Source organism: Mytilus edulis, chromosome 8 (assembly GCF_963676685.1).
Source record: "Mytilus edulis chromosome 8, xbMytEdul2.2, whole genome shotgun sequence".
NCBI lineage: Eukaryota > Metazoa > Mollusca > Bivalvia > Mytilida > Mytilidae > Mytilus > Mytilus edulis.
This window is the reverse complement of record NC_092351.1, coordinates 81,557,682-81,572,256: the sequence shown is the minus strand read 5'-3', so window position 1 is coordinate 81,572,256 and position 14,575 is coordinate 81,557,682. Positions and strand designations below refer to the sequence as shown.

The 14,575-nt window shown below is 31.7% G+C and overlaps 1 protein-coding gene across 1 annotated transcript; it reads left to right on the top strand.

Annotated features, from left to right (window-relative positions):
* Positions 1 to 2,488: 2,488 nt before the first annotated feature.
* LOC139486395 (scavenger receptor cysteine-rich domain-containing protein DMBT1-like) lies at positions 2,489 to 14,575 on the top strand. The gene is made up of 15 exons (XM_071271270.1): positions 2,489 to 2,731; positions 2,999 to 3,070; positions 3,494 to 3,599; positions 4,219 to 4,343; positions 4,989 to 5,147; positions 5,760 to 5,850; positions 6,876 to 6,994; positions 7,790 to 7,960; positions 9,238 to 9,364; positions 10,362 to 10,483; positions 10,919 to 11,071; positions 11,478 to 11,574; positions 12,026 to 12,153; positions 13,103 to 13,255; positions 13,944 to 14,575. The coding sequence occupies exons 2-15, from the start codon at positions 3,016 to 3,018 to the stop codon at positions 14,270 to 14,272; spliced, it is 1,935 nt and encodes a 644-aa protein (XP_071127371.1). The 5' UTR covers positions 2,489 to 2,731; positions 2,999 to 3,015; the 3' UTR covers positions 14,273 to 14,575.

Here is a 14,575-nt window from a genome sequence, read left to right as displayed (position 1 = left end):
TACATTTTTTCAATTACATAAATGTATAAGGATGGTCCTAGGACTATCGTAGTTAAGACTGTCCTAAGACAGCTTTGTTTTACATCCTGAGACAGGTCTTAGACACGTCCTAAGACCATCCTAAATAATGTCCTAAGAAATATTTTAGGACATATCCTAGGTTACTTTCATTGACCCGGCGCATGGCTTTGTGTTACATTTTTTTGTAAAAGACGTACTTTGACTTATAACTGTGAACTTTTTATACATTGTGACTTGGATGAAAAGTTGTTTCATTGGTACTCATACTTCATCTTCTTGGGCCTGTTTATCGAAACTGTCTAATAGTGATTTTACCGATTACATATTTCATTTTAACTGTTCAATTTTTATATACAAAGTTATTATACTTTGTTGTCATATGTTTTGTTTAATAAAGTTAAAATGTACAATTATAATATAAAAACTACTTATTACCTTTAATTTTAAACTAATAATTATTCTATAATTACTAGTATTAATCTTTTTTCAAATTATAGTAATTGGTTAAATTTGATAAAATATTTTCATTATAAAAATGTTCTTTTCCGCCAATACTTAGGACAGCGGTTAGGACGTCCTAGCTAAGATAATCAGGCCTAAGATAGCTTCGATGTGCATGCTGAGACGTGACGTAAGTCGGTCCTAACTTTATCCTAACTTCTGTCCTAAGAAATTCTTAGGACCGATCTTAGGACAGTTTCGATAAACAGGCCCAAGAAGATGAAGTATGAGTACCAATGAAACAACTTTTCATCCAAGTCACAATGTATAAAAAGTTCACAATTATAAGTCAAAGTACGGCTTTTACAAATTAATGTAACACAAAGCCATGCGCCGGGTCAATGAAAGTAACCTAGGATATGTCCTAAAATATTTCTTAGGACATTATTTAGGATGGTCTTAGGACGTGTCTAAGACCTGTCTCAGGATGTAAAACAAAGCTGTCTTAGGACAGTCTTAACTACGATAGTCCTAGGACCATCCTTACACATTTATGTAATTGAAAAAAATGTAGAAATTTCTATGTCATAGATTTAATGGTATTTTAGTATCTACTCTTATATTGAAACAATTAACTCAAAATAAAAGTTTAAGTTTTAACGTAATAAAATTATACTAATAAATACGTTAAATATGATAAAAAATATATATGAATTTAATACGAAAACAAAAGTAATAGTCACAAAACTTTGTTAAATGCGATATTCGTGCTGAAATTTTAGTACATAAACTAGTTTTGTACTTAGGTCCACTTGATTTCATTACATGTATCGAATCAGGATTTGTTAAAAAAAAAGAAGTAAACTTTTTCCCATATTTTAAAATATTAATAGTGCACCATTTTGGTTGGTCGCAAACATTTTTGCTTTTAATGATAGTATTGTTTAGGCTTCAAAATAAACAGCACGAAATAATTTAATGTAATATAATTGAATCTTTATCAAATATTGAAACTATTTTGATTTATTAATTCAATTCTAATAATAGTATGATAGTTTAATATTGTATTAGTATATTTAGAATTGAGTTTGTGCTATATTTGTTGTTTTTGTTACGATTTAGGACATTGTACCCTTTAGCACTATCCTAAGGCACCTATTTGTATATCCTAAATTTAGGACCAACTTTAGGACATATCTTATTTTAGGAGACTTTCGTTAACCTGACTTTGGACTAAGACGTGTTCTAAGACCATCCTAAGACATGTCCTAGTCCTGGGACAGCTTCGTTGACACAGCCCCTGGCTTTCACCAAACAGCAAGATATAAAAGCCCCCCCCCCCCCCCCCCCCCCCCAAAGAAAAAAAATCAAAAAAAATACTAGTGTTAAACCATGAATATACATGTAGTAGTAGTCACTATTAGTATATATGTCAAAGTACTTAATTTCGATAATCAATATAAGAGTCAAACAAATTAAAGGAGACGTACTGCATGATACATGTTTATACTTATACATGTATGCATTCTAAGCATTTCTATGTGTTCGCATGGAGATATACTTATTTGGGGTGCATGGGTAAAAAAGAAAACATATGAATATATTTTCAAAAATATTCAGCGTACTCGGTGTATGGATTGAAATAATTGATTTGTACATGTATATAAATGGCTTGTAAAATCCTTTGAAATACGATTTTAACAACAGGCTGTTGGACATTTAAACCACTGTGAACATGAAGAATGGTTTCTAATGTATTGGTAAACAGTTGTTTACTAACAATGAAACTAAAATCAATAGTTAATAATCCGTTGCAAATGAATGATTCCAAATATTATTGGGTAACAAGAGGGGATTAATATTTTACACAAATAAAATGTGCTATATGAATAAAAAAAATATCCAAACTGTGAAAATTAAAGATTCAACAAGCATGCAAATACTAATTTATACACAGATATGCTTGAACAGAGAAAATTCATATTCTAATTGTTATCATTTCAAAGTAAAGCCCTTAAAGTCCCCCATGATTTTTGTAAAATTGAATAATCATTATGATGATGTTTTCAATAATAATTACACGGGTCATAACGTTCAAGTCTTTTAACTTATATTTCAAAGATTCAACTTTAGAAAAAAATATACAAAAGTGAACAAATTTCATATATTAATTGCTTTTTAATGTGCATAGTAACTCGGTGGTGAAAGTTCATGTTCCTTGGACTTCTTTATGGTCATAGTAATGGATCAAAGCACGTGACCGCGAAAGGTAAGCACTTCAAAGATTCAAAGCATTACTTATTAAGCTATTCGACATTAAGAAAGATTTTATTTATATACTTTTTCTCAAGATAAATGCAAGATATATAATTAATTAAAAAAAATATGAAAAAACAAAAGTACTTATAATTGTTACTAAGACTATATACAATAATTAGCAACGATTTGTTTACTCCTATTATTTCAGTAGTACCGCGGATTTCAAATGTTTGGCTTATTAAACATACATGCTTCAAAACAAAAGATTTTTTTCCAGATCATCCTTGAAGCTAAATGGCCAGGAAAATCTGTTTAGTCATTGCCTGTGTGTTAATGCTAGCACACAAAGGTAAGTTATACCTTGATATAGTTTTTAATTTGTCAGTTGCGGAACCAGGATTTTGAAAGGGGGTGGGTGGCTAACCAACGTTTGGATTGCAACTTGTATATGCAACCATCATACAATAAAATACTGAACATTATTTAAGGAAACTGTCTGTCTTTAGTTTAAATTCTATTATTGTTTGTAATAAACTCTAGTATTATTTTACCTAAACGTTTTTACTTTTAACATTTCTTTTCACAAATTTCAGTTAATATGGAACAAAATGTGTAAATGTTTTCTGTTATGAATATTTGTTGTGGTTGTCTATAGTTATTCAGTTAATATACTAAAAAAATGTACTACTCGCAAAGATATCATATACATATGTATTTTATTGTATTTTGTCAATATTCATATAACAATTATGCATGAAATTTTTAATCATAGTTAACAGCCAATGTTCAGCCACCAGTAGACGTGCAACTGAGACTGACACTGTAAATGCAGAACCAACATATCTGACATCGCCAGGATGGAAAACAGCATATTACAGGTGCGAACACATACTTTGATGATGATTAGCTAAAGTTAAAACTGTTTGTTTTTCTGTTTTTGAATCTGCCACTTTTGCAAGCCAATGAAAAGAATAAGGATGTAATAAACAATTTTGTTATAAAGTGACTTTAAAAATAAAAACATGTGATATGAGTATAACTGTCAATCAATGAGACAACTCCCCATCGTAGACCAAATTAATTAGACGTTAACAACTATTGGTCACCGTATGGCCTTCAACAATGATATATTTTACCCATCACACATCCATTCAATAAGAACAATATTTTTCAATTTCCTTACTTCTGATAATGCTTGCTCAGAGGATTCACCAAAACTTGTTGGATACCAATTTGCGTGCTTTTCGTTTCGTCTACCAAAGATTCATCAGTTACATTCGGATCAAAAATATTTTGAGAAAAACAAACTACAAGACGAATTTAGTGTAACTACTTGGATAGGAACAAATGCCGAAACCATATAATTGGAGATATCCTCGATTTATCACGTTTTCTCAAACCACAAAAAAGGGTACAAACCCATTTTTTTATAATTACCCATAAATCACATTAATTAACAAATTGTAAAAAATAAGGTATTTCAATTTCTTTTACCAGCAACACTGACTGTCGATGGACATTATCAGTAACAGATGTTTCACATAAGATAGTTGTGGATGTCATGGAGTCATATTTTGAAGGAAGCCCTGGGTGCTCATATGACTATCTGGGCATTTATGACGGTAAATAAAGAATGATTTGCAAATTAAAAACTCAACATTATTAAAGTTTTAAGTGGAATCGAAATTAGCAATTTTCAACTGCGAAAAAAATAAGTCATTTTTATGATTTTTGTCGATCGTGAAACAAAATAATTATTTAAAACTGTGAATCGAAGACTTGCCATTTCGACGTGAGACTAACACTGATAATCCATATTAAGGAGGTAGACCTAGGTTAAGGGAAATAACTCTTAAAATCATCAGTACGTTTGTGTCAACCATTTTCAAAAACATATTCTAAGCTTCTAGGTTACATAGATTAGTTTTAATCTGTTTCAGGTAAGTGCTTTAAAAACATTGATGAACTTGACTTTTACAAACGCTTGACTGATTTAAAGAGTTATCTCCCTGATCCAAGGTCTACCCCCTTAAGTTATAGAAAATGTACAAAATACAAGCAAACGGATAAAACAAAGCTAAACAGAACCAATACTCCAGACAGATAGATACATTCACACAAAGTTAACGTCAAATGTGTTATTTATATATCATTTGGAAGCAGTTTCATTTTATAAAAAATATCTTAACGTCACAGAAACGAATATGGTTCTTGATTAAAATATTTTTTTCATAGTTCTTCGGTTGGACATTTTTCTTGTATTACAGGAAATTCCCTGAGTAGTACAGCAACCAAATTGTGTAATAATTTGCGTAGCGGCCAATTGTTTGTGTCGAGCGGACCGAACGTCATGCTAAGACTCAAAAGTGACTTCAGTGTAAATTATCCTGGATTCTCTCTCAGATATTTTATAGGAACAGATTACGGTAAGAATAAAAAGTTACTTTTTTTTTTAAAGATTCTATCTCAGATCTTTTATTGGAACAAACTCACGTAAGAGTGAACATATTTTTCTTCCGACATTAGATAAGTAATTATTTAACTTCTTACAAACTAGCATATTTTAAACCAAATAAAAAAAGATAGTCAATTTAAATCGAATATAATATAATCAATCTTTGGTTATTCATCTTTGTTCGATGAGAAAAAAAACCCCAGAATGTTAGATACTAACAATTAAACTTGTATGCATTTTGTAAAGGCATCGAAAGGATTTACTTTTTGCATAGTCTAGCTCGTATACACGTACGTTAAACAAGTGAAAAATACCTCGATGTTTAGGTTCAGCGTAAATACAGGCTCTGCATTTCAACCAGATTGCCTCATGTATACAAAGTCCTAAGCTCGAGAACTTGTATTTTGATCGTTGTTGGAGGTTGTACAATGACTTATAAATAGTTGTTAACTTTAATGCCTTTTGGTGACTGGTGGAAAGTTGTCTCATTGGCAGTTATACCATATTTTCTTATTTTTAAATTTATGCATTTTACAAAGTGTAATTTATACTTGTGCAAAATTGTTTTCTTTATTTTGTACAGCTGGAACAGGGTGTACTGCCATGCAAACATTGACTGCAACATCTACTGTACAATATCTATCATCGCCAAATTTTCCTGATGAATATGACAGGTAATTTTATGTTGCAAAATTGATATTTTGAATTGGTCTGTTTTTATGGTCTTGAGACTTCCCCCTTTTTAATGTACATTAGAGCCCGATATTTTTGTTACACTTTTTTCTTACAACTAAAGTTATGATTTATACTTTTTGCATTAATTGATGTCCCTGCATAATTTCTAGGAATTCAGTATTTTCGAAAATGATCATTTTATCTATGATGATGATATAAAAAAGAAGATGTGGTATGGTTGCCAATGAGACAACTCTCCACAAGAGACCAAAATGACCCAGAAATTAGCAAGTATAGGTCACCGTACGGCCTTGAACAATGGTCAAAGCCCATATCGCATAGTCAGCTATAAAAGGCACCGAAATGACAATGTAAAACAATTCAAACGTGAAAACTAACGGCCTAATTTATGTACAAAAAAAATTAACGAAAAACAATTATGTTACACATAAACAAACGACAACCACTGAATTACAGGCCCCTGACTTTGGTCAAACATACAGAATGTGGCGGGGTTAAACATGTTAGCGGGATACCAACCCTCCCTAACCTGGGATAGCGGTGTAACAGTACAACACAAGAACGAATTGTAAAAATCTGTTGAAAAAGACTTATTCGAAGGATAAAAATTAGTTTATTTATACCAACAAAGCAAACAAATGGCAAGGTTATGTAGTACTTGAATTATCTGCACTTTTCGTCAAATCAACAATACATGTTTGAATAACTTAGAATAGTTGAATCATAAATGACTGTTTTTAGATTTTCAAATATTTTGCTTTCGAGGTTTTCCGAAGAGACATTAATTGTCGAATAGTGTAATTATAGTCAAATTGGTACCATTAAATTTTGTTTCATGACGTAGACTGTTTAAGCGTTATTCGAGGATTCCAAAAATTGCATAGACTCTTTATCCTGAGTTAGCTTTATCTTCATTTTATCTCTCTCACGACAATCTCCATGATTTTATGCATTATACTTTTACCATACTATGTTTTCTGAAAGATCAACATTGTTATTCCAGTGCTAACGATTGTGAATGGACAATAACGTCAGCAAGTAAATCTCTCCGGATAGAGGTCATATTCGCAGACATGTTAGATGGTGAAGTTTGTTACTCAGACCAGCTTTTAATATATGATGGTAATGAATAACAGTTTTTGATTGCTACTTATTTAGTATTAAGGTGGTACCCAACACCTGGACTTATTTTGATTTGGCTTGTTTAATTTTCATAAAATTTTGACAATGTTAACTTTGACCCTTTGACAAAGATATAAAAATTTCAAAAAATTTGATCCAACCACTTTATCAGAAAGTTTCATTGGTTATATAGTAGTTTGACAAACACTTATTTTGATAATCGAGAAGCATAATGATTCTTTAACAATACAATGTGATTAAAACGTTTAGCTGATTTTTAAAGAGTTATCTCCCTGTAGTGAGTACAGCACAAGAACGAATTGTAAAAATCTGTTGAAAAAGACTTATACGAAGGATAAAAATCAGTTTATTTATACCAACAAAGCAAACAAATGGCGAGGTTATTAGGTACCACCTTAACATATACTAGTATATATAGATTTGTTATGTAGCCTCGAATGTCAAGTAGTCTTTGTCGCTTGACACGGTGCATGCGGTGTTGTCAATCATATACTATCTCTAGATTCGCCTTACGTGACAAGGTAACACTATGACTATTGAAGAAATATTTATATAAAGCGGATTTGGTCGAGTGGTGTAGAGCGCTGTACACGAGGCTAAGCGATTAATGCTTAGTGTATCAAAGATGCGAGTTCAAATCCCGTTGGGGAACAAAAAGTTGTCAGAATAAACATATTTTTCTAAAACTGTTGGGTTAATGTTGAGACTTTATACATGTATATATATTTAATATTTATGATTAAATCTACATACGCCTGATTTTTTATATTGCAGGGCCTGACTCAAGTGGCACTAAACTGGCAGAAATATGCGATAGTTCTGCAACCTTTATTGATTCTGAGGCATATTACTCTACAGGAAACAACGCATTTATTAATTTTAAGAGTCTACTATCTGGAAGAAATCGAAGAGGATTTCTAATAGCATATAACGAAACAGATACAGGTATATTAAATCATATTCAAGTATATTTCCTTGCTTGGAGGGTATAATGTAGCTCTGATATACTGCTGAGTAGAATATCTGTTTATAAATAATGAAAAGGAAAAATGTGTCAAAGAAACACCAACTCAATTAAAAACGAAAAAAGCAACAATAGCCCAATCTAAAGTTGATCTCAATATAATTATAGTAGAAAGTAACCAGGAATTGCATTGTAGGACATACCTTATTTTAAAAGTACTTTTTGTCAGTGAATGCTTTTAAAAACATTGTCAAATTGTGAGTTTTTACTGGGAAAACTTTGAGCCCTATCTCAAAATTTTATTTGATACATTAATTGAAAAGTGAACAGTGAACATTGATCTTCATCTTCTAATCACGAATAACACATTTTCTATTTCTACAAAATTTAACACCAGTTAAAGTGGTACCCAACACTTTCACTTAAATTAATTTGGCTCGTTTAATTTTCATAAAATTTTGTCAAAGTATTTACTTTGACCTTTTAACAATAATATAAAAATATCAAAAAAATTGAACCAACCGTTTTTTTTAGAAAAATTACACTGGTTATATAGCAATTTGACAAACACCAATTTTGATCATTGAGAAGCTTAATATTCCTTTTACAACACAACGTAATTAAAACGTTAAGCTGACTTTACAGAGTTATCTCCCTGTAGTGTTAGGTACCACCTTAAAGTGGTACCCACGAAAATCAATGAATCTTCAGCAATACCTAGATTAGTTTTTGCTTTATTGAATTATGACTTGAACAGCGGTCAACTACTGGATCCTATATTTATTTTCTAATGAATATATATAATTTTTTTAAATCGTATTATACAGTTTTGGTTCATATCATTAACAGTAAAAGAAAAAGTTAGAATTATACAACATTAGAAATGCAAACGTGTATCCCAAGGTGGCAACAGGGAGACGAAAGATACCAGAGGGACATTCTAACTCACAAGTAGAAAATATACTATCAACGCCATGGCTAAAAGAGAAAAAAGACTAACAGACAAATAAAGTTGCTCATGTTAGTACAAACCTGGTAAATGGTCTAATACGGTAGGTCACATTCGCGGGTAAAAGGGACGGAATTGTAACTACGTATATGCACATAACGTACCTTATTCACCCGAAACACATGAAAGCAGAGGAATATCTGAAGTACCATGTTTGATTAATCAATACTATGCAGTTAGTAGTGTATATTGAGTTATTATAACTCGCAACAACACTACTGCACCTGATGAGAATATGTTTCTTTGCAGTTGTAGCTGTTCCATCAACTACCCCTTCGACAACTTTCAGTACGTGTGGATCGATAAGCCTGACAATTACCAACTTATCTACACCTCTTTATATCACCACGCCAGATTATCCCATCTTTTATTCAAGGTAAGTAGTTCAGGGGAAGGCCATTGAATTTTCAGAGGGATGGTTGGTTAGGAGAGTTTTGAAGAAAGAATATCCTGGCCTGGTAAGAGCTTAAAATAAAAAAAACCTAGCTGCATAGAACATAATGGAAATGAATATTCTGCTATAAAAAACACAGGAAACGAAATCGGGAAACATGCTTCGAATTCTCCTCAAAGAGAATCTAATGATCTACCTTCTTATTAATTTTCTGTTGGTGCTGTTTTCAATACAATATTAAACGTTTCTTACTCGCGATAAAATAATCAAATAAAAAAAGATTTAAATGGTAAAATACAAGTTCATCATTCTTTTTTGTTATGGGCAGGCTGAGGCACGCCTCATCGTTCCTGATTGATTTTCTCGCTGTTTGTTCGGCTGTTTTCTGCCATTTGACGGGTTGTTGTCTCTTTGACACACCTCCCATTTTCATTCTCAAGTTGACAATTTTATCATTTTTTTTTTTATTTAATTATTCTGCAGTATGGGCTTTGATCATTGTTGAAGGCCGTACGGTGACCTATAGTTGTTAATTTCTGTGTCATTTTGGTTTTTTGTGGATAGTTATCTCATTAGCAATCATACCACATCATCTTTTTAGCTCACCTGGCCCAAAGCCACTGAAACTACTGGGCCAAGTTTATAATAGATAGAGATAATTGTTAGCAGCAAGAATGCTTAGTAAAGTAAGATCTACAAACACATCACCATCACCAAAACACAATTTTGTCATGAATTCATCTTTTGCTTTGTTTAATATTCACATAGACCAAGGTGAGCGACACAGGCTATTTAGTGCCTCTAGTTTATAATTTACTACATTTACTTTCACATCTTTTTTTGTTCTGATGATCAGTTGCTGTCTCATTGCCTTGTGTACCATATTTTATGACGTAATAAATCATTATTTTGAATGATAAACAGTCGCATCAAATTTATCCACTTGAATAATAAGAAAAAAGTTCATTTTATGTTTCAGTAACCTCAATTGTGAATGGCAGGTAACAGGACCACAGGGATCTGTTTTGCAGATAAAAGTGTTAGATTTCTTCTTGGAAAACAGCGAAGAATGCTTTGGTGACAACGTTAAAATCTATGATGGTATGGAGATTTACATTATTTTGATAGCAAAAAGTAAGATCACAAAAATACTGAACTTAGAGGAAAATCAATTCGGAAAGTCCATAATCACATGGCAAAATCAAATAACAAAATGCATCATAAACGAATGGACAAGAACTGTCATATTCCTGACTTGGTACAGGCATTTTCAAATGTAGAAAAAGTACGAAGTTGAAGAGCATTGAATCACAATTGACCTTTTTACATATAGAGTATAATGGTACAGAGACATTAACAGTTTCAAATTTGTATCTTCTAACAACTAGTACGTGTTAATTTTTCCACCCCAAACATTCAATTATGCATTTATCTTAATAGATATCAATTGATTCAAAGTCAAAACAAAATCCTCGTCATAAGTTATAATAATGACAATAGAAACTAGTATAATGTATACAAATTATCCTATTACAGGTCCAACATCAGCTTATTCTCGATTGGCTCTTTCTTGTGGGGAAATAGGAACTGACGTTAACTCGACTGGTAACATAGCGATGTTAGCATTTAAGAGTGATGGATCGACAAGTGCACGGGGGTTTAAGTACCAGATAGAGGCCATTGGTTCAGGTTTGTGTCTTCAAGTCTTATTTATATTTCATTTCCAACTTTTTGGACACCATAAATAAATGATTTTTAATCTCTTGAGAAAAAAGGGGTTGTGCTAAAATGGGAAACTAATTCAAAACGCAAAGATCGAAACAAAACTAAACAGAAATTTGCCAAAACCAAATTAAATGGAAAAAAAATGAAATAACAAAATTTTCTACAAAAAGGGTAAATCGAAATTGACTGATATTCTCCACAAAGGTAATGGATGATCGCTGACAAACCGTATATATATGTCACAGATACCTAATTAGCTTAAATCTTGAAACAAACTGATATTTGATTTTCAAATCAGACAAACATGACTTAATGTATTGTTTTGTTAAAATAATATTAAGTAATATCTTAATGTCAAATATTACCACAGGTACCCCAGACTGTGTCAATGGTAACCCAACAGACTTGAACGCCACGCTTGAACGGCAGTATTTTAATTCAGCTACTTATCCAAGTAACTACGGAAGGTTGGTATACCAACATTGACTTTCACTATACAGTGTTAAAGCTGTTTTTTTCTCATTACAAACTGTGCAAACTGACATTCAAATTTAAGTATTAGTGCCACTAGAGTTATGTTATAATTGAGTTTCAAGTAAGTCATGTTGTCATTATTATTTTTTCTTGAATTGATTGTATCTATGAGAAAAATGTATATAGTTACGAAATAAGACCTTTAGATTTTACGTGTATTTGAAATAGCAACTTTGAGGTTCAAACACGCTTTTACTTGGGTTAGCATTTAAAATCAAGTGATGTTACTTTTCCAACTTGAATTTTAACTAAAACATATTATGACAGGTTTATATCAGGATAATGACAGTGATCGTTCAATTACAGTTTTTCTTCTTCTATCAAATATAAATAAAAAAAGAAGTTCCTTTTGTGTACGTGTTTCAAATTCAATGTACATTTTAGTGGAATAACAGAGCAGTGGTTAATATACAACACATTGTCATATGACTACGAGATAGTGATAGAAACAGTAGATTCTAGAATCGAAGATAGTGTCAACTGCGAATTCGATAAAGTTAAACTTTATGAAGGTAATTTTAACAATACATTAGTTGTTCCTATATGGCGTGTGGTAATGCTTCGTATCAGCCCCTACTTTATACACTATCAGTTTAGTTTCGAATTTCATTCACATATATATTTCCCGTCATTCATACCTGTCTTCCAATGTTGCATTATTCGATTTGTAACATGTTGTTTTATGAATTCGAGTCCACAAAGCAACATTCAATCAAGCAAAACTCAATATTTTAGAACCAAAGAAATGTCTATGAACGATTACCCATTCATATCACGGTATCAAAAAGAATTTTTGAAGAACAATACGCCCAACATAACATTCAAAAAAATGTTTTAAGAACAGTAAGTAAAACATAACACTCAAAAAAACTTATAACAACAATAATCCCAGCATCGTATAAACCTGACGAGTTTTTGAGAACCGTGAATAAACCCAACATAACTCACAATGGGCTTTTATAATAATAAGCCGTCATACATAACACATAAAATGACTTTTGAGAACAATAAGCCCAACATAACACATAAAATGACTTTTGAGAACAATAAGCCCAACATAACACACAAAGACACTTTTAGAACAAAATACAAAATTTTACACTATAAGCACAGCATACACTCATAATAAGTTTTGAAAACAATGAACCCCACATTTCACCCCCCCCCCCCCTCAAAAAAAAACAAAACATAATACACAAAAGAACACAAACGTATGAAAGGTAAACACATGTGCAAACGTCTTCAAAGTGAGAACAACCCATCGTACAATACCTTATTATTTTAAAGAAAACAATCACAAAGATACAATCACTCACAACCACTTGAAATATCATACTTAATGAAGTAAAAAAACCACATAAAGATATAGAGAAATTAAATTTAAACATTTTCTCAATTTTCTTCCTTCTCTTTTTTTAATATTGAGAAGTGGTATAAAAATTGCGTTTTCTCTCCAATAAGGTCCATGTACAACATATTCTACATTAGCGACATTTTGTGGAGTAGTAACACCCACATACACACAGTCTAATGGTCTATATGTGCTAGTAGTCTTCACAACTGATGATTCAGCCTTCTACAGAGGATTCAATATATCCTATTATTTACGAGAAGGTTAGTACCCTATTAATCATTGAACAATTTCCGAAAAACATGTTGTAACTGAATATCAATTGTTATCCATTCATTTGATGTTTTTGTGCTTTTGATTTTTCCATTTTATTAGTGACTTTCTGTTCTGAATTTTCCTCTGCGTTCATTTTACTTTTTTTTGGAATACATTACAAATTTCTTTCATTTTCTAGAAAGAGTTATATCATATGAATTTATTTTATTTCCTGCGGATGAAATCTTTTATGCTTAATGATAATTGATCATTATGGTTACACTCATAGAGATGCGACAAATACCAAAGGGACATTCAGACACATAGGTCGAACAAACTGACAACGCCATGTCATACAACGACCTAAAGACAAAAACAGTTTGAAAAATCATAACATTGGACCATACAAGCCCCACCAAAACCGGGGATTGTCCAAATGCTCATGAATCATGATTGGTATGTAGATCCTGCTCCTCATGTGACGACCGTCGCGTTTAAAGGAATGCGAACCTCCTCTTTTTGTTGACATGAGTATAATTGACATCTTGAACATAACTTGAAAGCATTAATAGTTTTTTTTCTTTTCTAAAAGAGTTCATTTTGTTTTATCTTTATTTACATCACATAATGAAGCCTTGGTGATCATGTCACTGTTCTACGTTTTTAAGTATGTAACACTTTACTTTATATTTTCAGTAACAACAAGTGGATTGACTACCAAACAAATAGTTGGCATGATAATTGGTATAGTTATCGGAGTAATTGTATTTGGAGTTCTCATGTTTTTACTATTTAAAAAAGTAATAATTCCGAAACTAAAATCAGGTGGTCTTGGATCTACATTGTCTTTGAGAAGCAGACGATCGTCATCGTCATCATCTAGTAGTTCTAGCAGCGACGAAGAATCAGGAAAGCGTAAGAGAAGATTGAAACCAATACCTAAAGCATCTACTGTTTTGCTTCGACCATCATCAAAATACAGTATGAAACCAAAGCTTCCATCAATATCACAGACGAAATCTTAAACTAACAAAACCTCATCACACTTGGAGAAGACAACTCTTATTTTGCACTAAGTTTAGATATATATAGTCTCGATTATATTGTAGGAGGGTTTGAAATATCCAGGATACAATCATGCATGACTCGATGTTTAGACTAAAACCACTTGGTCTCATATTCTGACATCGAAATACTTACATAGACACACATGTCTGCTGGGATTTGTATATATCTAGCACATTCTTATAGTTTATAGTATAATTGTTCAATAGAATTAATAGTTTAAGTTAATTGAAAATCATAGAGTAGTCAATCAATATTAAAAA